General features: G+C 39.6%; 1 protein-coding gene across 6 annotated transcripts in view; it reads right to left on the bottom strand.

Annotated features, from left to right (window-relative positions):
• Nucleotides 1–27161, bottom strand: part of PHKA2 (phosphorylase kinase regulatory subunit alpha 2) — a 117444-nt gene that overhangs the window by 2389 nt on the left and 87894 nt on the right. For 4 of the 6 annotated variants that reach the window (XM_032226969.1, XM_032226965.1, XM_032226971.1 and 1 more), the window contains 7 exons: nucleotides 24984–25085; nucleotides 24732–24850; nucleotides 23726–23755; nucleotides 18612–18665; nucleotides 10270–10443; nucleotides 8891–8944; nucleotides 3711–3911 (listed from right to left, as the gene is read on the bottom strand). In XM_032226969.1, coding sequence (XP_032082860.1) covers nucleotides 3711–3911; nucleotides 8891–8944; nucleotides 10270–10443; nucleotides 18612–18665; nucleotides 23726–23755; nucleotides 24732–24850; nucleotides 24984–25085 — 734 coding nt within the window. The remainder of the gene's footprint in view (nucleotides 1–3710; nucleotides 3912–8890; nucleotides 8945–10269; nucleotides 10444–18611; nucleotides 18666–23725; nucleotides 23756–24731; nucleotides 24851–24983; nucleotides 25086–27161) is intronic. The other 2 variants (XM_032226967.1, XM_032226968.1) reach the window with 2 other exon arrangements.

The following is a 27161-nucleotide window of genomic DNA, read 5'->3' as shown; positions in this document are numbered from 1 at the left end:
TGCCCTCAGAAACTCTTTTTTAAAAAAATAATTAGTCCTCTAAGCAAGAATAAAGTGGCGAATTCAATCTCTATTGGACTGCCTTAGAAGGTTTTTCATTCCTGCTTGTTACAATGTTGTGTGGATTGAAGTGATTGCAACATTTCCTGTTTCTCTGCTTGAAGTCTATGGACTGATCTTTTTTCCTCTACTACCTTAACTTTTGCTTTTGGCTTAAACTAAAACTTTTTCTTACTTTAACAAATTTCTCCTTCTATTTGTTATAAAATCATACTAAAGATACTTAAGGAAAAAGCAATAATAATAATAATAATAATCGAATCTGCCATTTGGAAGCCTAAGCCTGAAGCTTTTTTTTCCTTCTTGAAACAATGTATCCTTTGTTCTTTTCTATTTAGCTACACTGACTTTGCAACGGAAGGGTTTGGACTCGTTTATAAAACCTGATAAAGACTCAAGGGCATGAACAGTGTTTTGCAGCTGCTTTTGGAAAATATTTTGGCAAGAGAAGGGAAAGAAAAGAAAGAGACAAGAACCCTTCTACTTTGAAAATCACAAAAGAACTTGTGCTTAAGACTTAAAATAAATATTGTTCACAGGCTAGAGTGGCAGATTCCTCTTTCTTTTTCTCTTTTTCTTTATATTCCTTTACATTTCGAAAAATGGATCAATATTCAGATGAAGAAAACTTAATCCAAAACATCCTGGCTGGACTCCAAAACATTTCAGAAGGACTTGAGACATTTGATAAGAAGTGGGACAGACTATGGGGGTATCACAGTAAAAGAGAAGGGGTTGGAGCCCCAGAGATTAAAGAAGAGAATGAAAATATAGAAAACAAAGACAAGATGTTAGATGTACCCATTAATAAAGTAAATGTGAGTGAAAGCGAAAAGAAGGGAAGCTGGAAAAGTGACTTTGACAACTTGGAACTTTCTCCCAAATCCCAAGATGCAGGAGAAAAAAAGAGAGCGAAAAGATGGAGTTAAGAAGACAAATCCATTCAGAAATAAGTTTGACAACCAAAGTTAAGCCTACGTTAATAACAACTCAAGGGCAACAAAACTACATGAGAGATCCCTCAAGCTACAAAGTGCGGAGAGAAGTTTTAAACTCTGAAAAGGTGCTAAAAAAAGAATTGACACAACTGCTGGCGAAAGAAAGGACCATTTTGCTACTGGAAAGACACTGGTTGATAATGCTAGTTGATGATAAAAATCAGCTAACTGTTGATGATTAATAAGCAGGGATTTTAGTATTTTGTATTTTCTAGACTGTTTTAGATTAGCATTGAATATTTATTCGTTAACATATAATTTACTATGATATTAATAATGAAATGATAACCTTAATTAGGATAAATAACTGGGCCACAAATTGTAAATTGAGATTTGACGAAAACTTATAAACCTTATAAATTTTTGTTTAGATCTTGTTATGAAGGTATATATAATTTGGATCAGAAGAGAGGAGACGTGATATAGATAGCAAACAATTGGTTTTTTCTTTTTTCTTTTAACTATAATATATAAGAAGGAAATGTTAATGCATACTTTTTATGATTACTAACTAGAAATGTCAATATCTTTTAGATTGTTTTAGATTTTAAATGGTTATTTTGTTAACACTTATTAATAAATTTCTGTTTAGAGATGGTTATAAAGGTAAATCTCTTTCGGGCCTGTAGAGAGGAGAGGTGAGAAAAATAAATAATCTTTAGCTAACTACAATAACAAAGAAATGTTAATGGATATTATTTAATGATACAAGCAGGTGCGATGTACTAGTAAAAGTAAAATGGACAGAAGCGTCAATTTGTGAGTTTGGGTGGGGGGAAAGGGAGAGGGAACGTTAGATACCTTTTTAACTGATTTTTTTCTAGAACAAGTTATAAAGATGTAAAGTTATGGCAGATTCATTGAGACTGGGGGGCAAAAATGCCAGTAGGTGGCTGTGTCCTTAAAACCTTATTAAATGAAAATGGTGGTATAGTGATAGTAAAATATATAAATTCTAAAATGTACAATTTAAACTGAATGAAATATATGTGATTGTGGAAGAAACACACGAAATGTACCTGTAACCAATGGATACGCTTTCTACAAGATTTAATGAAAGATGATTTTTTTTCTGTTTTCTTTTAATAAAAACAATAAAAACTTTTTAAAAAAGAGCCATTTGGATCCATTTTCCACAAAAAGCAAAACACCGGGAGCCACAAAACCTGGGTGGGTGTGGCCAACTTGATGTCACATACTCCCACCCAGTCACATGATCCCCCTTCACATCCTTAATCTTTCCTTCCATCCCCCTCCTCCAATTTTACCTTCCTTCCTTCCTTTCCCCCTCTTGATTTTACCTTCCTCCCTTCCCCTCTCCTGATTTCATCTTCCTTCGCCCTTCCTTTCACCTTCCTTCCTTCCTTTCCCTTCCTTCCTTCCTTCCTTCTTTCCTCCTGATTTCACCTTCCTTCCTACCTCCCTCCTCTTATTTCACCTTCCTTCCCTTCCTTTTCCCCTCATGATTTCACTTTCCTTCCTTCCCCCCTCCTTTGATTTTTCCTTCCTTCCTTTCCTGAAAAATTATCCTGTCTTCTCTGTTGAGGCCACTCCATCACAAAAACATACGCCCTTCCCGTCTCTTTCCTTGAAAGCTGCTGTTATTATTTCAACCCAAAGTAAGGTTAAAAAAAGAATAATGAATAGAATAAAGGAATCAATCTGAATACAGAGGTTTTGTTATTTTTTTTCAGAAATCACATCCATAGAAGGAAAAATCCAAGAAATTAAGCCACAATCTATAAATTACTACAGAAAGGATTTACAGATCACAAAAACAAATTTATTTTGTGAAAGTTTAAACAGAAATTATAATAATGATCTGTTTAAGAGAGGGATGTATTTTTTTCAATAGTCAGTGGTAAATGGACTATAAATATGGTCACAGAACCAGAATGCAAGAATAACAACTTTTTTCTGAATATGAGAAACGGGGAACCTGTGATACTGGGAGCATAAACAGCCCCGAGACGTAATTGTGCAGCCTAAAAGGCTTATTCAAGATTGAATTTGCCAACAGTTGATGGTAGTTTCCTGTCATTTTGAAGTAGGAAACCCGAAAACAAACGAACAAATAAATGGAAGCTCTAAAATAAGCCAGTCACAAATAAACAAGTCACAGAAGTCTCTATTATCTCTAAAGAATCAAGAAAAAAATTAAAAATACCAATCAAACATACATGTCTGATTTGCCTATGATATTTTGTGCCATCACCTCTACTTAGGTGATTTCACAAAACCCATTATATAATATAGATAAGCAAGAGCAAATGAACTGTTAAAGCTACAGGGATTTTTGATATAATGCAGAGCCCAAATGTAGCTCTAAAGAAAGGGCTGATATTAAAGATTGCCGCTATCAAGTCCTTTCTAAAATATACAACCTATTAAGAACATTTGGCAGTTCTTTTAACTGTTTCAATAAATGCCTTGCTTGACAGAATGCAAGCAAGAAAAGTAGTTGCTAGTAAGTCAGCTCTCTATAGATTGCCCTCAGGATTGGGCAAACAATTTGGTATTAACAGTGAACAAATAGGGTATATAAAAATGGGGACTCTCCTATGGACCACCTACCCAAGAATTCTCCCAAATTTTACAGCCCACACATTTAGAAGTCTCTTTAGGTAAGAGGAAATCCTCCATTACACCTACCTGTTCCTGAAGGAAGAGGTCATTTGCTATGTGCACAATTCGATCCACATGAATTATACCTCCAATGCTGTTCACATCTATTTCTGACAATAAGGTCAGCACAAGGATGGCCTCCACTAATAACTGTCTGTATTCAGGCTGGGGTACATGGTTCAGCACTGATTCCACATGGACAGCAAACTTAATTTCACAAGCAGTCATCTATAAGAAAATACGATAATGGTAGGAAAAAGGGAGAAAGAGGATAAGACTGACGAGAATGACATCATTGAAACTTCTAAAATAATGTTTGAACGATGCCAGTGATACTAGAATTGCACTTGTAAGATTGAATTGCAATCTAAGTACCTTAGATTCAAGGAAGCAGACAAAGGATAGATCATCTCCATGCCATATACCCTAAGCCAGTGATGGCTAACTCTTTCTGGACTGAGTGCCCAAAGTGCCCGCACCGTCAAACCCCCAAAATGCAATGCATATGCCCTGCCCCTGTGCATGCGCTCCATCCCCAGTACGTGCATGCATGGTCCCCTGCAAGCCAGAGGTGGATTGCTCCCAGTTCGGACTGGTTCAGAGGAATCGGTAGTGGAAATTGGACCTGGATCGCCGAACCTGTAATGATGGTTGGGTGGCCACGCCCCCAAACCAGCCCACTCAGACATTTGTCCTATCTCGCCTTTGCCATGTGGATTCACAAAACTGCTTCCTCCTGCCTACACAAAGGTAAGCAGCATTTGTGCTAGCCTAGTCCCCCCCATCCCGCCAGCTGCAACTCAGGCCCCGCCTGGTCAGGAAAGTGGTGAGCGGGCGGGCAGGACCGGCAGGGGCAATAGTGGTGAGCAATAAGGGAAGCGAGCCCTGGGCCAACATCCCTGGCTCTTTCCTCCGAGAGCCGGCTTGGGGATGGCCAGCCTCCCACGCCGCTCTGCCCTTCCCTCTCCACCCCTGCTGGACAGAACATTGGAGGAAAGGCAGGTCCTGGCCACCTGGCCGCTTTCCCATCCATTACCGCCCAGCAGAACCTGGATTGCAGTGTAGTGGATTGCAGCGTAGGGAGAGGGCGCATGCAGGGCAAAATAGAAGAGGTAGGGATGCCGGTCCGGGGCTCGCTTCCCTTAGTGCTCACTGCTGCCGTCCATGCTGGACAGAGCACTGGAAGCCAGGCCGGTCCTGGCCACCCGCTGCCGTGCCCTTCCCTCACCCTCCACGGAAATGGAGTGTTGGAGGCCAGGCTGGTCCTGGCCAACCGCCCGCCACATTTCCAACTGGATGCTCAGCTGACCAGGCAGAGCCTGGGTTGCAGCCATGGGGAGGGGACATGTGCAGGGCGAAATGGGAGGTGGGAGGCTGGGATTGGCCTGGCCTCCAACGCTCCGTCCAGCATGGCATGGGCAGCAATGGTGAGTGGTAAGGGAAGTGAGCCTGGACCAGCATCCCTGCCTCCTTCCTCTGAGAGCTGGCTTGGGAGATGGCCAGCCTCCCCCGCCCGTGCCCTTCCCTTGTCATCCAAAGGAGCCTCTGCTGGCGGGGCCCCTCCCATTTTGCCCCATGCGTGCCCCCACCCCACTGGCTGCAACCTGGGCCCTGCCTGGTTAGCTGGGCAGCCAGGTGGGAAAGCAGAGAGTGAGTGGGCGGGCAGCCGGGAATGGGTGATAAGCGGTAAGGGAAGCGAGTCCCGGGCCAGCATTCCTGCCTCTTTCCTCTGAGAGCCACTGCGGCAGGGAAAGCGAGGCTTCTTTGCCAGCCTCCCAGCTGGCAAAACAGAATTTTTCGCCGGTTGTGTGGGCGTGACTAGGAGGAGTGGGTGGGTATATGGCGGAGTGACATCAGGTTGGCTACACCCACTCAGTCATATGCTCCCCACCTAGCAATGCCCACAGAACCTGTACTAAAAGATGTTGAAATCCACTCCTGCTGCATGCACCCCCCTCCTGCGCAGCAGAGACCTGAAGACCAGCTGGCTGCACTCCACAGTTATTCTTGTTAGGTATAATTACAGACTGTACAGTTATAGAGACTAACTTGGTTTTTAACTTAACAACGGCAGCAAGATTGTTGATGGCGCAGTACTGGAAGAAGGAAGAATTGCCCACTACTCAAGAATGGACGTTAAAAGTAATAAACTTAGCAGAGATGGCCAAAATATCAGCATACTTGAAGGACCATTCAGATGAGAAATACAAGTTGGAATGGAGAAGATGGACTGATTATATTCAAAATAAATATCGGACTAAGAAATTTCAGTTAGCTTATGAATGAACAAGGAATATTACAATTTACTTAAAGTTAGCTTAATAAAAGGAGAGTTAAAGTAGAAGTGAAGGTACGATGCTAAAGTTAGTTAGTTTATGTTAGTGTATGATTGTTAAATGTTTATACCCTGTATTTTGCTCTGGGAGGTTGGGGGGGAGGGTTGGAGGGAGTGCGGGGTTGGGGTGGAGGAAGGGAAGGGGAAATATTTGTAAAATCTATTAAAACTCTTTAATAAAAAAAAAAACCAGCTGGCCGCTGGGAGGTGTGTATGCATGCACAGAGCTGGGGTGATGGTTCACATGCCCACAGAGAGGGCGCTGCATGCCACCCCTGGCATGCGTGCCATAGGTTCACCATCACGGCCCTAAGCACATATTCCACTGATAGCAAAGTCTAAGGATATATAGTATAAGGTGCTTTTCATGTTAAATAGGACTGCACATGAACAGAAAGAGATACAAACACTATCTTTTTTTAGAAGAAACCTGGGAAATTTTGGCATTTATAAAGCACAGATTTGTATACAGTTGCAACTTTCATTCTAGCAGCTTTCACTTAGTTTAGGTGGTGTGAGTGCTATATATAGGTTTCCTGCAACCAAACCCAAGCAATCTAATTTGCGTCAGAAAAATGTCAAAATGTCACATGGAATCATTTAGGCTTATTAGATTTTATTTATATTATAGAACAAAATTGAATTCTGCCAAGTTCTGTTAAATTGATTCCAGAATTTTCAAATCTTCCCTAATTTATCAACATACAATTATATTGCCAAGATAGGAGAGATGCCAAAGCACATCACTATTTTTAGTAATTTTTCTGCAAGTGTACAAATAAACTAGCACCCTGGTAGATAATGGTTGGAAAATACTTTTGCTGCTTGATGGATTCCTGCTCCATTTAAAAGTGTGATTGGTTGGGGAAAAAGAAGCATGGAGTGTATCTTGTGTACATTGCTACTCTGTTTGGGAAACAGGCAACAGACATCTGTGGGTGAAGGATAGACACATATAACCCTAGCAAGGAGCCGCTCAGTCCTTTAAAAAAAAAGTTAAAATGAAGTTACAGAAGAAAAAAATAGAAACCATTTAAAATGTAAACAGTGACATTGCACTTGGACATTTCTTCAGCAGAGTCCTGTCTATTGCTCACAAGGTAGAAGTGATATGCCCAGATATAATATTAATCTAGAAATTCTTGGCACTTCAAAAATATTTTTTAAAAGAAGTGGACCAGATTTCTTTTTTTTTCTTCTTCTTTTTTGCTAGCATTGTGAGAAATTTGAGAGTTTTTTCTCTCATATTGGCAATAATTATAATATTTAAAGATATAAGATAGTAAACTATATTCCTAACATTCAGAATTTATATTTTATGTAGAACTCTGGCTCTACTGAGCCTAGGACTTGGCAAAGTAGATAATCTAATATAAATGGAAGGATACTTATTTTTCTGACACTAAGGAAAGTGATTCAGGATAACAGACTTTATCTTCTAAAAATGATTAGAGGAAGAATGTTTCCACATAAGCTTAAGGATTGTTAATTCTGAATTGATTCTAAATGAATACTACTGGTTCTTCCTCACTGCTATATTTTTTCCTTACCCTTGGTGTTATAATGGTTTGTATTTTACTAGTATTAAAACTCCTTCTATGATCCTAAACAACAACCAGCTTTCCATTTTTGTTGCCAAACTCTGGACAAATAAATTTCATCGCTAAAATTAGCATTTGTGTTGAAGCCATAATTAAGAACCCTTGGCAAGAACTGAGCTGCTCAAAGCATACAGCTAGCAATGGATTCTCCCCCTACCTCTTTTTTTCTTCTCCTCAGGAAGTAGCAGGCAAAGGAAGGAAACCCATTTTTTTTCAAAAGCAGAAAACACAGCAGTAGTAAAAATAGGAAATGCCAAATTATTATGGATGAAATACACTGCAAGTTTTTTATATCTTACTAAATAAAATAAAATGTTAATAGATTTTAGTTTTATAGCATAACCTTAAGAAAAAGAAATTTGCTTCATAACTATGCGTAACAATTACTGCAACCGTCAGGCCTGCCTCTGTTCAAAACCCAAGAAAGAAAACCCCCAACTCCATTGAGATAAAGAGGTACTTTTAGTGAGTTTGAAATGATAGCAGTGAAAGCAAGGCAAGATCTGATTCAAAATGTGCAAAAGTTACAGAAAGTTCCCCCAAATCCCTCTCCCCAGAGTCTAGCGCTGAGGGTCCAATCAACGTCCAGTATGATTTTGTGTGAAGTTCATCTTCAGTATTTCACCCATCTGGAGTCCTAGGACAGCCTTGACAGGGTGTAAGCAACTGCACTCAGCAGCGCAATAATTCTTGAGAGCAAACGTCCCTTTCAGTTCACATGGGATTTTACCTCACCAGCTCACTTCCCCAATCCAAATATCATGCCTCTCCTCCTTGTTACTATGGCAGCTGATAACAAGCATGAAACAAAGTCGAACCCCATGCTGGAGATCCAGCTGATAGCAACTGTGTGGGAATAAGTCTATCTAAATTAATATGCCTAGGGTTGGATTCTAAGTTTTAATTTATTTATTCACAAATTAGTTTCTCCTCAACGATCAGCTGAATACAGTAATTCAAAAAAAGAAATGTGGTTCTTTAGGTATATTGAGTGTTAATCTTAAAAAATTACCATGCTATTATATCAAGAGACAGTTGTTAGCATTCAATGTGCTTGGAACCAATTATTTTTTTCACTTGCCATCCTAATCCAAAATAGGTAAATAATGGACTGAGTAGGATTCAGAGATATACACTTTTCAATATTAGAAAACCACTGCTATTAACTGCAAGCACCAATACTATTTGACATTATCTCATTTTACCTCATGCTATACTAGATTTCCATATACCACATTGTCTCAATGATAAAATGAAACAGTTTATCTTACCTCCCTTGTGGTTGAAGATGGAAGGACATACCCATCAATAGACAGTCCATGACACTAGAAAAACAACATTGTTTTACTATAAAAACAATAAAACAAACTAGTATATACATTAATATACTAGGAATTTAAGATGGAGGTTGGTTTAAGTTCTTTCTAGTATTATTTAATGTGACCAATAAATTTAACACTGATTTAGTATAACTTTCAAAGAAAACATTTTCATACCAAACTAGAAGGTAATTACATGGGTATCTCAATTCAGGTTTTTTTTAGAAAAGAGGTTTGCCATGAATTCTTCTGGAATCTTGGATTTCTTAGCTTAGCCTTCAGCCTTTGGGGCTTTTAGTGATCTGTAATCCAAGTGCTAGTGAGATTGGATTCTTTTGGGAAGGGGAAGAGAGTCAATGAAATTTAGCTAAGTGCTACTATGATGTAACTAATGCAGTGATTCTGGAATTCTTAATGAAAAGCATCATTTATGGAACAGAAACCTGACTCTCTCTCTCCCCTCCCCCCTCTCTCTTTCTCTCATATTTTGTCTATAAAACAAATTTTACGTGTTCTTTATGGCACTAAGAGTATTAAGAAGTGGATATTTTTGCATGAATAATAACATAATGATTATCTTAGTAGAATTGTTGTTTATAAAAGATTAGCAAGCACCAAATATTTTAGAATAGAAAGGATAATCAGAATTAAAAAGATGTATTTTCAGTTAATTCTGCTAAATATGCAATTTTACTCTGAGAAGTTTGAATGTCAAACAAATGAATACATACCATTTCATTTGTTTCACTAAGTTCTCATTAAGACATCTGCCATTTGCAAACAGGCTGACAATAGTGAAAAAACATAAAGCTTGTGTCAACCCTTCACAATTTCATATGTCAAGTGGTTCTCCATTATGCTGAGGTGTATTTCACCACTCCTCCATTTATTGAAAAAAAAATAACTCTTTTAACTTTTTACATTTAACATTAATTTACATTTTTGAATAATCAAGAGTGCTAGGGACCAAAGTAATTCTGGTGTTTAAAATTGTTATTTAATATACCTACAAATGCTTGGCTTGAATGAGTTCTATCTAGTTCACAGGAGGATGTACCATATTTTTTTTAAAAGACCCAAAAGCAGAAAAATATTCTGAAAATATTTTCAGGAAGTATATAATATTGAAAGTTGAATTTTAAAATAAAGGGTCAAGTGTCCTTATTTTATTCATAATTATTTGAAAAACACAATTCAAAATATTTCAGTAAGCTTAGCCAAAGGTGTGAATTCACTGACTGCTTAAAGGTTTAAAGTAGCTAGATTCCAAATGTAACAATGCACATTAAACCCACATGGCAATATTATCAAGCATTGGTATTTCCAATTACCTTCTGAAGGATCTTCCACACTTTCTGATAGAAACCCACAGGGACTCTATTAATGGCACCATCAAGCCGTCTCCTGCGAAGCCACTGCCCTTGCCGATCACCCCAGCTAATAGAGTGTCCAACTGACCCTGTTAGGGATGATGTACTAGTAGGAGAAGATGGGCTACTGCATCTCTGTAGAAAAGACAAAATTAATCCCGTAAGGCAACATAAACACCAATTTCTCAGAAACACCACTCTGATGCCCCAAAGAAGAATGCATGCTTGTAAAAATCATTCCTGTCTTCGTGTCTTCAGTGCATGCCCAACCTATTTTCTCATTAATGCAATCTTTCTTTTCATATGCCTTTCTTTTTTAAAATCCGTCAAAAATTGCTTGCACATTTTGTCAGCAATGTTGAATGAGGAGCTAAGTCCGTAGTGTAGATGTAACATCAAGTTATCTAATGAGTCCGCTGGTTAGATGAAAAGTCATGGACATTTCATTAAAACCACCATAACTACTCCCCCCCTCCCGTCTCACTCAGAAACCTGAAAACCAATGTGGCTGATGTTTTGCTCATGTAAGGAAAAAGTTCCTCTGAAACATTTCATAGCTAACACAGCTTTATTAACTACATATAAATTAGCAAAATTAAGCTATGTTTTATTTAAAGTATTTAAACAGCTCATATACTTTAAATTAATTACTTATGGGGATGTGACATTTAAGAACAAAACATCTATTTTGTTGTTTTTCAAAGGGCCATCCATTACCCCATTTAATACCAAAGGTCCATCTGTTACCCCATATAATATCATGCATTTATCAAATTGGACAGCCAGCACAAAAATGAAGAATCAACTAATTATTTAAATGCTTTTTTTCCATAAACCATTTTTATTATTGTCCTATTCAGCCATCTATTGCTTTGTATGGGTAGGATAAACTGTCTGCCCTGACCAAGGATAATAAAAGGCTGAGGCTTATTTATGTATTTATTGGATTTATATCCTGCTTTTACTTTGTTCAATTCAAGACAGCATATATCATGCTCCCTTCAACTATTTTCCCCAGAGCAATGTGAGGTAGGTTGGGCAAAAAGTCACCTAGTCAGTTTCTGTGCCTAAGAAAAGACCCATAAAGTCTGTAAGTTCAACACCTTAACTGTTAGGTCAGGGGTGGGCAATTAATTTCCCCAAAGAATCATAAGAGGAACTGGGACTGTTGTGAAAGGCCAAACCAATATGTCCTAATTGTGGTCCCCCAACTTGCCCAAGGCCACACTTCAACCGAGGTGGCTGTGGGTGGCCGAGCCTGAGTCCCCTCAATTAATGAACAATACTGCCTCCACAGGCTTCTCCAGGATAGAGATGAGCACTTTGCAGGCGCAGAAAAGCACTTTCTCTCCTCACCCTCCTGAGACCGCCAGCTGACTGAAGGAGTGCACAGCTACTGCACAGAGTCTTGGCTTCTTCTCTCACCCCCTGTAGCATGCTTATTTATGTCTGGTTTCTGATTTCCAATTGACCTCCCACTGGACAGGAATAGTCAAAGGGGTGGATGTGGCCCAAGGGCCATAAAATGCCCAGAGCTGTTCTAGGCCCATACTGGATGAAAAATCAAATATAGTTTCTATAATCTCCCCTTTTCTCTACCCTTTTACTGAATCAGGGGATGTATTCTTCTGTGAAGTAATTTAGACCTCAGCAGTCATTCCTAAGTTAAGTTTGATGAGCTTCCAATAATGAAACAATTGTATCATGATAAACATATGTCATCATATTATTTACAAAATATTACATTCATTCACTTAAATAAAACATTGATTATAAATGAGCCAAGGTGGCGCAGTGGTTAAATGCAGCACTGCAGGCTACTGCTAGATCAGCAGGTCAGCGGTTCAAATCTCACCGGCTCAGGGTTGACTCAGCCTTCCATCCTTCCGAGGTGGGTAAAATGAGGACCCAGATTGTTGGGGGCAATATGCTGACTCTCTGTAAACCGCTTAGAGAGGCCTGAAAGGCCTATGAAGCGGTATATAAGTCTACTGCTATTTATATTTTTTGTATTATGCATGCTAAACTAAATCTCTTCAGGCATTTTATGCAGAACTCTGGCCTGCTGTAGACATTTAAACTACAATTTCTAAGGATGTCAGTTAGCCTTGCTTAATTAGGACATGTCAACATTTTTCAATTTTCCATTTCCAAACATTAGGGATGCTCAAAAGTTTGACATGTTTGGGGATTCTAAAGATATTTTGGTTATTTTGATATAATTTAATGTGCTTGTAAGCCACGACTGTGTTGCCCTGAAAATACAACCTACTCAGAAAGTAAGTGCTAGCTTGATTTTTACACCTGCACGCAATATAAACCCTACCCCAAAAATAAGTGACCCCGCCTATTCCAGGATGCACAGGTAAAAATTAAGCTAGGGTGGGGATGGGGATGGAGCTGCTCTACTACTTACCTTTGGATAGTTGCAGCCAGGCCTTGCACACCTCAGCCCATATGTTTTGCTGCAGCTGGCAAGGCTTTCCTGAAGGCCCCTGTAGTCGATAACAGAGCTCCAGATCGATTTTGAACTCTGTTATTGATTACAGAGCCCTTCAGGAAAGCCTTGCTGGATGAAGAAGTTCCTGAAGGCCTCTGATAGTGAAAAAGAGGCCGGGGGCAACATGCGCAAGTGAGATGAGTCAGTGGAAGATGTCCCTCCCGAAATAAGGCCAATGCCTTTTTTGGTGGAAAAAAAATATAAGACAGGGTCTTGTTTTCAAGGAAACACAGTACATGAATATCATACTTTTTAAATAACTTGTCTCATTTGTGTTTCCCAGCCTCAGCAATTTTAAGAAGTGTGAACTTCAATTCCCAGAATTCCCCAGCCAGTTCACTGAGGAACAGCAGCAATATAAATCAATAATATTTTTCAAAATGTTTCACAGAATTTGTAATGGCAGAAAAGAAAAAAGAAGTCTGGTTTACATTGTTAGAATGTGCATTATATCTCAAATTTCAGCTAAGAACCTTTTAGTGCAGCCCCATTTGAAAGCATATTTTTCTAGATTTTCTTCAAGATGCCATCCATGCTTCAGGAAGAAACAAAAGAAGCATTTTTGGTAGTTGTGTCAAACTAATTATAAACTATCATTAACACTCCTCCTGGAGCTGATAGAAGAGTAGTTTGCTTTACTTAAAAATTCTTCACTTCAGTGCCCTCTAAATGTTTTGGACTGCAATCTTCATTATTAGCAGAGATTATAGTCATTGGCTGTGCTGGGATAGAGGATGATGGGAGTGGTAATCCAATACATCTTGATGGCACTGGGTTGGAGAAGATTAGAGTAAAATTAGGATTAAAATAGGTTGATCAGTTTCAGTTATGTTTCTATAATATATAATGATAATTTGTTAAATATTTAAAATGCGACTGAAATAAGTACAAAAGAATAATTTCAATTGATGAAACACTATTCTAGATACAGTAAAATCCTTAATTCAATCTTGTTAAATAATCTTAAACATTGCCAGTGAAAATAAATATTATGATGAGACAGAATTCCTGAATATTTAGAGGTTGTAGGAAAAGGCACTTTGGAAAAAGTTCATATACTAAAATGTTCTTATACAACTATTAAATATATGGATGTTCATATATAAAAACCATAGTTTTAAGAACGTAAAACTATTAAATTTACTTCCAGGCAGAATAACCACTTAGCCAACTTTTATCATATTCTGAAAAGGAAAATAAAATCTTTATTTTGTTTAATATCCAGTCCACTTTTCCTCCAGGAATTTAAGATGACATACAGTAAATGATTAACATTCTCACAGATGTTAACCTTAAAGGTTTGAGGGTATAGTGAGTTGAGAAAATCCAATGGCTCAAGATCAAAGTCTAATGACCAATTTTATACTATCCCATACTGTGACTGTTATCATAGTACCTGGGTATATGGATCATACCATCTGGTGTTAAATTGCCAACCATAAAGTAAACTTCTTGATAGGTTTACTACAATATACAAAATGTCAGAACATGTATGTTAACCATATCGTTTAGGAGGAATTAAAAGGATTATGAAAGCAAGTACTGTATAATCTGGCAACTGTAGTAGTAGTTGAAAACTCTTGCCTCGGATCCTGGAGAAATGCTGCCAATCAATGCATTACACTGGACTAGATGGACCAATGAATAATCTGAAGATGTCATGTTGCAACTATCTCATCTCCGTGTATTTTCTCAAAAATATAAAGACATCCTATAAAAGACCTCATACTTTGCTGATTTATTCTCATGTATAGCGTTATGCCTTGAGAACTGAATTACTGATCTATGTTAATTCTATTTAAAGCTAGATCAGAGGAGAAGGAAACAAATCCATCTCCAACTCACTAAAGTCATTTGAATGACATATGCTGTCATATACAAATAGTCCTTGACATACAACCATTCGCTTAACAGTGTTTGGAAATAATAGCATCTCAGAAAGAATGCTTTACAACCTTTGGAAAACATCACACTAATCCTCTCGCCACTCACATAATAGTGCTCTAAGTGCTAGGCAATCTGTTCATACTTACGACTGATTGCCAAGTGCCCCATGGTCACACGATCGCCATTTGCATCTTCTCTGCTGTCTTCCCCAGAAAGTCAATAGGGAAATCAGCAGAGAATGTGACAAGTTGCTGCCACCTGATGAAAAGACTCCCTCCTGTGTCTGGGAACTAGCTCAAAGAGCTGCTTGTCCAAGGATTTCAGCTCCCCAGGGATCTGCTCCCCAGGCAGGGCGGGATAAGGACTTGGTCCAGGACTGTGGCAGGTTTCCATATGTTGGTGGGCTTGTAGCCTGCATCAAGTCTCCCAGGGCCTCTTCCATCCCATGAGGCACCCCTGCACTCTGCTCAACATCTTGTGCAACTGCTTAATGACCAAAACTGGTAGTCCTGGGATTGTAGTCGTTGAGCAAAGCAAGTTTGTTGAAGACTATGTACATTGAAAAAGCTATTCAGCTGTCAGCTGCTCATCTTCGCTTTCTTTGAAGTTCACTAGCAACTGCCATAACCAGGGAGGAGGGGGCATCAGGGAGGGGAAGTGTGCTGGAGATGTCAAAGAATGCTGAAGGAAATTGGGGACACTAACAGGAACCAGAAATACCAAACAGAGCCATCTGTCGAGCTTCAACGATGCCCATCTTGGGAAAGGAAAGATGGAAAAATGAAATACTGGTGCCTGAGGCATTGAGTTCCCAAAACATCAGAACGAGACCTGATTGGACTGCTCTCCCAGGGGGATTGCTTCAATGTACGATTTTCGTACAGTTTTTCCTCAAAACTTGTCTCATCAATGCTGCACTCAGCATCTCTAGTAAAAGTACCTTTTCTTGAAAACATATGGAATCAATGGTTGCACTTTCCCAGGGAGTAGTTAGGGCCAGTCTGAAAGTAGACAAGCTCTGCTGTAGCAGTCAATCCGGAGACCAGTAGGGACTAAGCAAAGAAATGACAATCCATAAAAGTGGCCTAGAGGAGGATGGAAGTCACGGAGCCAAGGGATGAAGACATCTTTTGCCCTGGGATTGATATGCGCAGGAGACCCAAAACAATTGAGGTTTTTCCTTGCGGAGGTGTAAAATTATATGCAGGAGTACCAGTCGACCTGGTCACTGAAGCACCCTGGGTCTGGTGCGTGACATGTCCCTGGAAGGCTTCAGAGTGGATAGTCTCCCTCCACAATGACAATGCACCAGAGCTCCGAAGCTTTGACCAATTCATTATGGGTCTTGCACAATTGATTCGAAGACCCACTTGCCCAACACAAGGCCTGAACTGCTGCAAGAAAACCCCCAAGTAACCCTTTAGCCCTATGCCTGCACCTCCAAAAAAATTAAGAGACACAGAATGGAAGTGGACAGCCTGGAAAATCAACAATTCTGGTGACCGTCTCTCAAAAAAGACATTGAAAACTATGTGCATAAGCCAAAAGACAACCAGGGAAAGCCATGGGACTACTGCAACCAGTGGCAAATCCCCATGTCCCTTGGGAAGAGACCTCTAAGAAGTTTATAGTGGAACTGCTGAGAGTTCCACTATTATGAAGCTGGTAACTTCATAATTTCAATGGTTACTGATTTTTGAAACTCATGGGGACTGCCCAAGGCTTAAGTTCCTCCCACCACCCCAAATGAATAGGGGGTGCAAACAGGCCGATTCAGTACTGGAACTGTACTTCAGATGCTATATTAATTATCAACAAGATAACTGGACTGATCTTTTACCGTTTGCAGAAGTGGCATATACTAATTCAGTGCATAGCAGCAGCAGGTTTATCTCCTTCAAAGTAGCTTCAGGTCAGGACTTTGCAGCAATTCTAGAACTATCTTTGGACAAACCCGGAACCCCTCATTACAAGAATGGATACAACAACTACAAAATACATGGCCAGTAGTGCACAAAGCACTTGAGGAAGCACGAGAAGCTTACAAATGGCAAACCAAAAGAATTTGGAAGTTGGAGACAAAGTATACCTCTCCACAAAGTACATACAGTGCACCGAACAATCCAAAAAACTGGGCCCTAAGTACAGTGGTCCGTTCCAAATTAACAAAATCATCAACTCAGTCATGATAAAATTGGAATTGCCCAAAAATCTGAAAAGAATTCACCGCATATTTCATTGTAGCCTGCTAAAACCAGAAGTAACCCCCTCCCTTTAGCCACCTCCTCCCACATCACCCTTTCCTATTTTCATAGAAGGGGAACAACATTTTGAGGTGAAAGAAATTTTGATCTCTCAAAAACACAAGGGCAGGATCCAATATTTGATTGCATGGAAACATTTTCCTGCTTCCCAGTTTGAATGGGTTGACAGACACTACGTTCGAACTGACAAACTCCCTTGTGCTTTCCACAAGAAATATCCCTCAAAACCTAAAATGTTGGACCTTGTATGAATACTTCAATTTTATTTTCTTTTCAGGCTAATGCCTTGCAAAGGGGAGGGGGGAATGTTAGCTGCTCATCTTCCTTTTCTTTGAAGCTTGCTAGTATAACTACCCTAACTAAGAGGGAAGAGAGGGGAAGTGTGTGTGGGGTGTCCAAGAATGCTGTGAGAAATTGGGGAGTAAGGATACTAATAGGAACCAAAGGTGCCACACCGAGCCATCTGCTGAGTTTCAAGGATGCCAGTCCTGGGAAAGGCATTTACATTGGCATCTGAGGCACCAGATTCCCAAAACATTGGAATGAGACCTGGTTGGACAGCTCTCCCAAGGGGGAGGGTTTGGGGCACTTGCAATTGCTTTCAATGTATGATTTTCACACTGCTTTTCCTCAGAGCTTGTCTTATCCATGCTGCACTCAGCATCTCTAGTAAACGAACCTTTTCTCTAAAACATATGGAGTCAAAGGTCGTTCTTTTCTACGGGCCCAGTCTGACACTGAGTCACTTTATGGTTCAGTGGAAGTGTCAGCATTGAAGCAATTATAGCCCTAAGTTTTATTTTTATTTGTACCTATATTGCTAAAATTATTCTACTAATAAATAATTGGAAATCAATATTTCTACCTATGTGAAAGCCTGTTCCAATAAAACATATTTTCTGATGGAAAGGAAGAAATTGGGAAAGAAAAATAAAGTGTCTTCTTCCATATCAGTAGAATTTTAGATTGACCCAGATTGACCATTCACGCTGAATTTACCATTATGCAATTTGGCATTATGAAATGTAATGATGGTTGAATTAAATCATATCTAAAATGGGATGGATTATATGCATATTTTGGCTTAAGACCTGTGACCCCCCCTGCTCATAGCGTTGGGTATTATAATAGTTTCTAATTATTTGATTTTAGTATTTAAATAATTGCATCTTTGTATGTGGACAGAGATTATGTCAATTTATCTTTGCTCATCATTTGAAAATATTTTTTAAATTAATGGAAATTTATTTTCTAGTGTTTAATTTTATAAGCATAGTTCAAGTGGCAAATTATGAGTTCACAATCATTTTAATAAAATAAATCTAGATTATTTATTTTAAGATTGTAATGATAGCATTACAACCAATATTACTAATTAAAGAAAACTTGCAAATTAATAGGGAGTTTAAACAGTTACTTTATATAATTTTGTCCCTTTTCTAGTTTTTGTTTGTGGAAAATGTACATGCCCTGTGTTTTGAACGTATAATTCCAATCACATGATGTATATAATACATCATAAAAGTTTAATTTTTAATTAATAATTTGTCATGATTTTTACTGTAAAGTAAATTAAGGCCAGTTGATCTTAACTATATGCCTATCCACAGTAAGGGAAAAGAGAGATTTTAAATTTCTGAATGATGAATTACCATGGACCTGGATGAGTGCATGCTGCTGGATGTGGAATGGCCCCCATAGAAGAACTATAAAACAGAAATACAAAACATATAAAAATAGTCAGTAAGTAAAATCAACAAAACATGGATAAAATATGTATGTATTAAAAAGGGTAAATCTCAAAACATTCCTTTTTCCCTTTGCTAATGTCTGCTAGGTGGTTACATTATTGTACTTTCAGTAGTATTAGAGAAAACTGAATATTTTCATTGTGCCTGAATGAAAATATATTATATTCTGTTTGACACTTCTGGATTTTGTGTCCAATACTGTTACTGAGAATATTGATATACCAAATAATAAATAAAATCCACAAGCTTTAAAATCTGGAGCAAATATGCAATGAAGATCAAAATCTTGGCCTATACTATATACCACGAAGATGCATGCAAATGCAACGTCAAAGACCAGGTTATTGCAAAAATTGAAGTTAATGAATCACTTTGCTAAAAATGCAAGGGTTAAATAAAATTATTCATATATGCATGTGTTTTATCCATGTCATAAATCCTATGAATCTTCCAGGAGTGCAATGGTATAAAAGAGTAAATCATTTCTGCTTTCTCTCTTTCTCTGCAAATACCCATTTGGTGCATCTTTTTCATGGAATTTGAATTCACAGAACCACAGAGAGGAATTATGGTTTTATGGTTTATGGTTTTATTAATATTTGTAGGCCGCCCTTTTCCCTGAGGGGACTCAGGGCGGCTCACAGAAAACCAAGGGAGGGGGAACACAACATTAAGACGACAACATATAATAAAATCAACACCATACATTCAATATTCGGGCGGGGTAACGGTCCTTATCCCCAGGCCTGACGGGCGAGCCAGTTCTTCAAGGCTGTGCGGAAGGCTTGGACGGTGGAGAGGGTACGAATCTCCACGGGGAGCTCGTTCCAAAGGGTCGGGGCGACTGCTGAAAAGGCCCTCCTCCTTGTAGTTGCCAGCCGACACTGGCTGGCCGATGGAATGCGGAGGAGGCCCAGTCTATGCGATCTTATAGGTCGTAGGGAGGTAATCGGCAGAAGGCGGTCTCTCAAGTATCCAGATCCACTGCCATGTAGGGCTTTATGGGTGAGTAAAAGCACCTTGAAGCGCATCCGGAGATCGACAGGTAGCCAGCGCAGCTCGCGGAGGATAGGTGTTATGCGGGTGAATCGAGGTGCACCCGCGATCACTCGCGCGGCCGCGTTCTGCACTAACTGAAGTCGCCGGATGCTCCTCAAGGGCAGCCCCATGTAGAGCACATTGCAGTATTCCAGCCTAGAGATCACAAGGGCCCGAGTGACTGTTGTGAGTGCCTCCCGGTTCAGGTAGGATCGCAACTGGCGCACCAGGCGTACCTGGGCGAATGCCCCCCTGGTCACAGCCGCTAAATGGTGGTCGAATGACAGCTGTGGATCCAGGAGGACTCCCAGATTGCGAACCCTCTCTGAGGGGTGTAAAATTTGACCCCCCAGCCTGAGTGTTGGAATGTTGGCCAAATCTTTAGGAGGGAAACACAACAGCCACTCGGTCTTTTCCGGGTTGAGCACAAGCTTGTTAATCCTCATCCAGTCCATAACGGCCTCAAGACCCCGGCCCATCACGTCAACCGCTTCATTGATTTGGCACGGGGCGGACAGATACAATTGAGTATCGTCCGCATATTGATGGTATCTAATCCCGTGCCTGCGGATGATCTCTCCCAGCGGTTTCATGTAGATGTTAAATAGCAGGGGGGATAAGACCGAACCCTGCGGCACCCCATAATTTAGGGGCCTTGGGGACGATCTCTGCCCTCCCACTAACACCGACTGCGACCTGTCCGAGAGGTAGGAGGAGAACCACCGTAGCACGGTGCCTCCCACTCCCACCTCCCGCAGTCGTCGCAGAAGGATACCATGGTCGATGGTATCGAAAGCCGCTGAGAGGTCAAGGAGGACCAGGATGGAGGGATGTCCTTCATCTCTGGCTCTCCAAAGATCATCCATCAATGCGACCAAAGCGGTTTCTGTGCTGTAACCGGGCCTGAAGCCAGACTGGAAGGGGTCTAGATAGTTCATTTCCCCCATATTTTAACTCTAGTTTTGCATGTTCCCCTTTCTGAGCTACTCATTGCTAAATGCAGAATGAAAAGACTAGATTCCTTGAGAGGGATTTGAGAAGGTCTATGAAACCAAACCGTAGTACTGGGAAGTTATTAAGCTTTATCGAACTACCATACAAGTTGACTGCAAATCTAAAATGCTATTTCTAAATTTTTGGAAAAAGGCCAGGACACAAATATATTACAAACCACCAATTTGCCACAAAGCAATGTGTGAAATGGAAGGGTCAAACAGATGAAAGCAGGATCACAATGCAAGTGTTGCACCTTTTCTATATCATTCTGGCAAAGGCAGCAATTGTCTCATACAGTCTGTTTTGGCCTTAGAAGGGCTGTGAATAGGTAAGTATGCATTCCATCCTCAAAAATCTAGTTTTGGGATTTTGGAGCATTCCATGGTGAAGGATGAAAGCAGCACTCTATTTATTCTTTAAAAACTAAAGTTTGCAGAAATTTATAGCAAAAGATATATTCACTATATAGGTTTTCACATCTTTCCCCAAAGCCAGGAAAAACAGAGGAGGAAAAGTAGCAGATCACCCAGCGGAAAGGAAAGCCGGACGTTTTCCTGTTTTCCATGACCCACAGCCCTATTGTGGGATGAAACGTTTTCTTGAAATCTGCTTCTCATTTTCCATGGGAATTGACGTTCTCTACCTCCCCCTCCCCAACTCTCTCTGCCATTTTATTTAACCCTTGGATCTATTGAACCATCAACTCCAAGCCCCCAAGCCCTTTTCTTAAAAGCAAGTCCGTCAGGGCTCAGTATCTTCTCTGTTGCATTTCTCTTTTTCTCTTTCTCCCTCTCTCTCTCTTTCTCCTCTGTTTCTCCCCCCACTTTCCTATCTCCTCCTTTTCCTCTGTAAGGTTCCTCCCAGTTCACGCTGAGCCATTTGGGGGGGCAGAGAGAGAGAGAGAGGGAGGGAGGGAGGGAGGGAGGGAGGGAGGGAGGGAGAGAGAGAGAGAGAGAGAGAGAGAGAGAGAGAGAGAGAGAGAGAGAGAGAGAGAGAGAGAGAGAGAGAGAGAGAGAGAGATGGAGAGGGATTGGGGAACCTCGGCCAAGCGTGCCAGGGAGCAGAGAGACAGGAACGTCCTGTTTCGCAGCCACAGCAGCTGCAGATGTTTCGGCGTTTCTCACTCTTGGAGAGTTCCCCCTCCTCTTTTCTTCTCCTTTCCTGCCTGGCTTTGCAGGGATCCCCAGCTGTGGGCTGTGAAGGAGCACCAAGCCTTATATTGATGGGGGAGGAGAGGGGGGGGGGAGAGACAGAGAGAGGGAGGAAGTCTTTTATGCCTCTTTCCTTTCGTTGGATTTATATTAACTGTCCTTTCTAGTCCTAGACCCAGTCCTGAAGCCTCTGGAGAAAAAAAATGACCCAATGTGCAAATCGGAAGTCCGTTCCCGAACTTCCGGTTTGCGTGTTGGGTTGTTTTTCGCCCTCCGGAGGAAAGAGGGAAAATAGCCAAAAATAAAGGCCAAAAGTCAGTTGGCCAGCGCGCGCATGCACACTAGAGCTGACAGAGCAACGCCTTGCGTGCCCTAGGGAATGGCTCTGTGTGCTACCTGCGGCACGCGTGCCATAGGTTCGCCATCATGGCTCTAATCAGTTTATACTGTAATGCAATTATACCTGTAATGGAAGACTTGTAATGGAAAATTATTCGCAGAGAAGTGGAATATAACCTGGGCACATATATTTTGAGAATTTGTTTTAAAAAGAGCATTACTTAAGCGTCTAGTAATAGTGTTATAGGAAAAATAATTCTAGGTAGCACTGCTTCCTAATCAATTCTAAAAATCACGATTAGACTGGGATAAATCATATCTAAACCATTGGACTTGGATGAAGGAAAACATGTCCTCTACTTATAACTATTTGTTTAGTGGCCGTTTGAAGGTATAACTTCACTGAAAAAGTTACTTATGACTGTTTTTCACGCTTATGATTGTAGCAGCATCCCCATGGTCATGTAATCAAAATCTGATTGCTTGGCATATTTTCATACTTATGATGGTTGTAGAGTCATGGGGTCATGTGATCACCTTTTGCAACTTTCTGGCATGTGATCACTTTTGCAACTTTTTGACAAGAAAAAATGGGGAAGCCAGATTCAACTATGTTACTAACGTAACAGCTGCAATAATTCACTTGACTACTGTGACAGGAAAGGTTGTAAAATGGGGCAAAACTCACTTAACTATTATGTTACTTATAAACAGAAATTATGGCTAACTTGTGATTGTAAGTCGAGGACTACCTTTACTTCAAAGGCAGAATATGCCAAGAAATGTCAAATTCAATTCTTGAAGTTCTCTGGGTAAGATTGGGTAGACCTTGTTCGAAATCTGCCAGTCAGTGTAGATAATACTATTGGGCAAGATAACCCCAAAGACAATTTTCTTTATTCCCTTGAGGAGGATTGGGGTTATGACTAATAATTGAGATAGTGGGTCTAAACAGTGTAAAAAAGTTGTTAAGTTGTATTTATTTCCCCTATCAATCTGAAGTCAGGAAAGAAGTATTAAAAATACGTAGCAAACATAGCCTCCAAGAGCTCCAGGTGGCTGAATCCCTACTTCTCAAAGAGTGAAAAGACAACAGGAATTCTTGATAATCCTGGCTTGTTAATTGGCCCTAAATTTATCCATCTTTCTAGTCATCTTTACCCTTTACATGTTTAAATGTAACGAAATGGCACTGAGAAAATTGCTATTATAGCCAGATGATGCTGTTATGCTACAATAACAAATTATAAAAATATTATAGATTCAAGAAAACAGACTTGAATTAGTGACTCTGAAAACAGCGTGCAGCTCACATAAGCAGAGCAAGCTTCATATTACACATGTCCCTCATAAACATGAATTAGTAATTTTATTATTAATTTTTATTTTGATATTTTATTGTGTGCATTTGCAAATGCAGCTGAGAGATGCCACAGAAAAGCATGGAATTTAACAGCTTTCTATGCATAGATAGATGATGGTTCATTTTACCTGTTCATTAATACTTAGTCTCTTATGTCTCTATAGAAAGGGGGAAAACATTGTCAATAGTTATATTAATAATGGCATCAGTCTGAATATGGGCAGTACAATGAGTGCAACCTGCAAGTTACTACTATCATTTCAGAGATATATCATAAGCACTCTTCTTTTACGAAGTATTTTTCCCTTTTAAAAATACATTTTAAAATTTAATAAATTTTAAATTTCCCTTTTTCAGTTGGTAATGCAATATTAAGCACTACTCCAGAAAGCCCATCAGTTTGAAGAGACTGTGATCAACGGTGGCATTCTAATAGCATCACTGTCACTACTTCAATTTTTTACACACATTTCACAAGTCCTTGGGTAAATAAATTTGGTTTAGTGGTTAAGGTACCAGCCTAAAAACCAGGAAACTGTTGAAAGCTGGCTGGGTGACTCTTGGCCAGTCACTACCTCTCAGACAAACTCAGTACACATGGTTATTGTGGTGGAGGAAATAGGAAGAGGAAAAAGCATGAGCTATGTTCACCCCCTTGAGTTATTTATAAAAATAATAAAAATGGAATATAATAATAAATAAATAATAAATAAAAACCTATGACAATGTTGGTGGTGGTGGATGCCAAAACTAATATACAATCCTGGAAGCCCAGGAAAGATATATGCAAAAATTAAGCAATTCTTAGGTCAAAATTACTGATGGGTTGTGACCACCATAAAGTACGTTTTCTGTCTTAAGGTGTTTAAAGAAAGCTGTGGTGGTGCAGTGGTTTAGAATGAGTATTGCAAGCTAATGCTGTCCAAAGCCCTGAAGTTTCGATCCTGATTGGCTTAAGGTTAACTCAGTCTTCTATCCTTCCAAAATGGCTAAAATGAGGACAGAGATTGTTGGGGGCAATATATTGACTCTGTAAACTGCTTAGAAAGGGCTGTAAAGCACTGTGAAGTAGTATATAAGGCTAAATGCTATTACTATTGCTTAAAGCTAAGCAAAGAGGAAACATGTGTTTACCTGTTTCATCTCACTCTTCAGTCTTGTAATGCCACTTCTTTCTGTCTTTGTTGCTCCAGTGTGATCGACTTCATGGATAGATATAGCAGGGCTGGATGTAGAAGAATCAAGAGGACGCACTAAGGATGGAGAAGAAAGAAAGGTGCCAAAAAAACTGTTTAAATACACAAGAGGGTTTTTTAAAATAAGAAAACAAGAATTGTGTGTGTTTGTGTGTGTGTGTGTGTACACGCGCATATGTGCATATATTACTGCTCCTTTCGACTCCAAATTCTTTTCCACTGAGAATATGATGAAGGAGATTTTTCATATCAAAGGGGCTCAGATTCATTAAGCTTTCAGAGGCTTCTTCACCTGTAGAGGAACAAAATAAGATCCTAAATTTCAAGGGCAAGTATAAACTGAATGAAAACATATTGTCAAGATCATTCATTTTGCAGGGATAAAGTTGTTATTGCTCAGCTTAGTAAAGGTATGATGAACATTGTTGTCAGTCCCTTATCATGTAAAAATAAATAGCTAGTGCAATTGTTTTCAGGAAGATAATTATAACATTTTTTTCATGTTATCCTGTCTATAATTCCATCATCAAAAAATATCATGTTATGCCCATGAAGCAAAGTACTAATCTTCCCGCTCCCTTGACTCAAATCCATATCTCAAAAGAGTATTTCACTTTTAACACCTAGAGCTCATTTTTTTATTTAGCTATATAACAAAAATATTTCCTGTACTGAAGCTTTTCTTGGACTGCTTCAGAAGATGGAATTTGGGATACATAGTATCATCCACATATGTCCCAATGAAAACTATTTAACTTGACTGTTTTATTACACAATCTGTTGTAGTCTTTGTCCACCACGAGAAGCTATGAAATACTGGGACAAGTAGCCAACCAATGGATTTTTCTTTTCTTTTTCACGGTAAAAATATGAAACAGACATGATGCATAGAATAGCTTTTCTCAAATTGGTTCTCTCTTATGTATGGATTACAAATTATTTCTAGTTATGCCTTGCTATTTGGGAATTAGAGAAGCTGTAGCTTGTGGAAGGTAATATCTGGTTGCAAAGATTCTGCAAAGGGAAAAAATAATAATAATTGAGCTTGTAATCCTGTGCATGGTAAATCCTCTCTAGGGGATATGAGGTTTTATCTCCTTAGAATTTCAACACAATTCATTAATGCATTTAGCAGCAAACTCATCTGGATATTGAAAAAGAAGCCATATTCTCTGGATGGAAGACCTTACGTTCTGTAGCAGTTATTATATAATCACTGAATTGTTTTTATCTATGCAATAATTACATTAAGACCACTGCCTTTATTATAACGCTAGCCATTATATAACTGTGCTTCAGGTTATAATAGATCATTTATTTATTTGCTCAGAAAAACAACCACTATAAAGCCAAATATAAACCAAGCAATAGAAAGGTCAGATTTTATAACTTGCTTGAAATTATATTCTTTGAAGGAGGAACAGAGAAAATTAACCAGGGAAATTGATTTTGAGTGTAATCACCACTGGATCACATGCTCACAAGGCAAGAACAGACAGTATCAAGCAATCCCCAAAATATCTTGTCAATTAACAGTGTTAGTTGACAAAAATAAAAAAGTATCTATTACCTATGAGTATATTACTCCCTTAACATGCTTACTACTGACCTTTACCCAGTGGTGGGATTCAAATAACTTAACAACCGGTTGTCTGCCTTAATGACCAGCTGGGTGGGTGTGGCTGGGTGGTCATGGCCAACTCGACGTCATTCATGTTGAGGGGGGCCTTGCCTTGTCTCACTTGCCTGGTCTCCTGAGCTCTTCTGCTCTTTGTCTATTAATTTGTCTACTACTACAGTGTCTGGTTGATTATCTAATGCCTGTTTGTCCTTCTGGATCTGGAACTCCCAGAGATTCTTAGCTCGATTATTCTCCATGATCTTCTGTGGAAACTCCTTGATGATGGCTGGGGAATTCTGGGAATTAATGTCCATACATCTTTCAGCTGAGAAACACTGTCCTATCCCTTGGGTTCTATCTAATGTGGTAAATCCCTGCTTCTATGGATCTGGTGTTTAGTACCTGTTCTTGTGCTCTTATGATCAGTGATCAGTGCTGCCTTTTACACACACACACACACACACACACACACACACACACCAGGGCAGGGGTCTGCAACAGTGGTGGGTTTTATTTTACTTCTGGTTAAGCCAAGGTGGCGCAGTGGTTAAATGCAGCACTGCAGGCTACTGCTAGATCAGCAGTTCAGCGGTTCAAATCTCACCGGCTCAGGGTTGACTCAGCCTTCCATCCTTCCGAGGTGGGTAAAATGAGGACCCAGATTGTTGGGGGCAATATGCTGACTCTCTGTAAACCGCTTAGAGAGGGCTGAAAGCCATATGAAGCGGTATATAAGTCTACTGCTAT

This window comes from Thamnophis elegans, chromosome 11 (genome assembly GCF_009769535.1).
Source record: "Thamnophis elegans isolate rThaEle1 chromosome 11, rThaEle1.pri, whole genome shotgun sequence".
Classification (NCBI taxonomy): domain Eukaryota; kingdom Metazoa; phylum Chordata; class Lepidosauria; order Squamata; family Colubridae; genus Thamnophis; species Thamnophis elegans.
The sequence above is the reverse complement of the archived record's forward strand: the minus strand, read 5'-3'. Positions and strand labels throughout refer to the sequence as shown.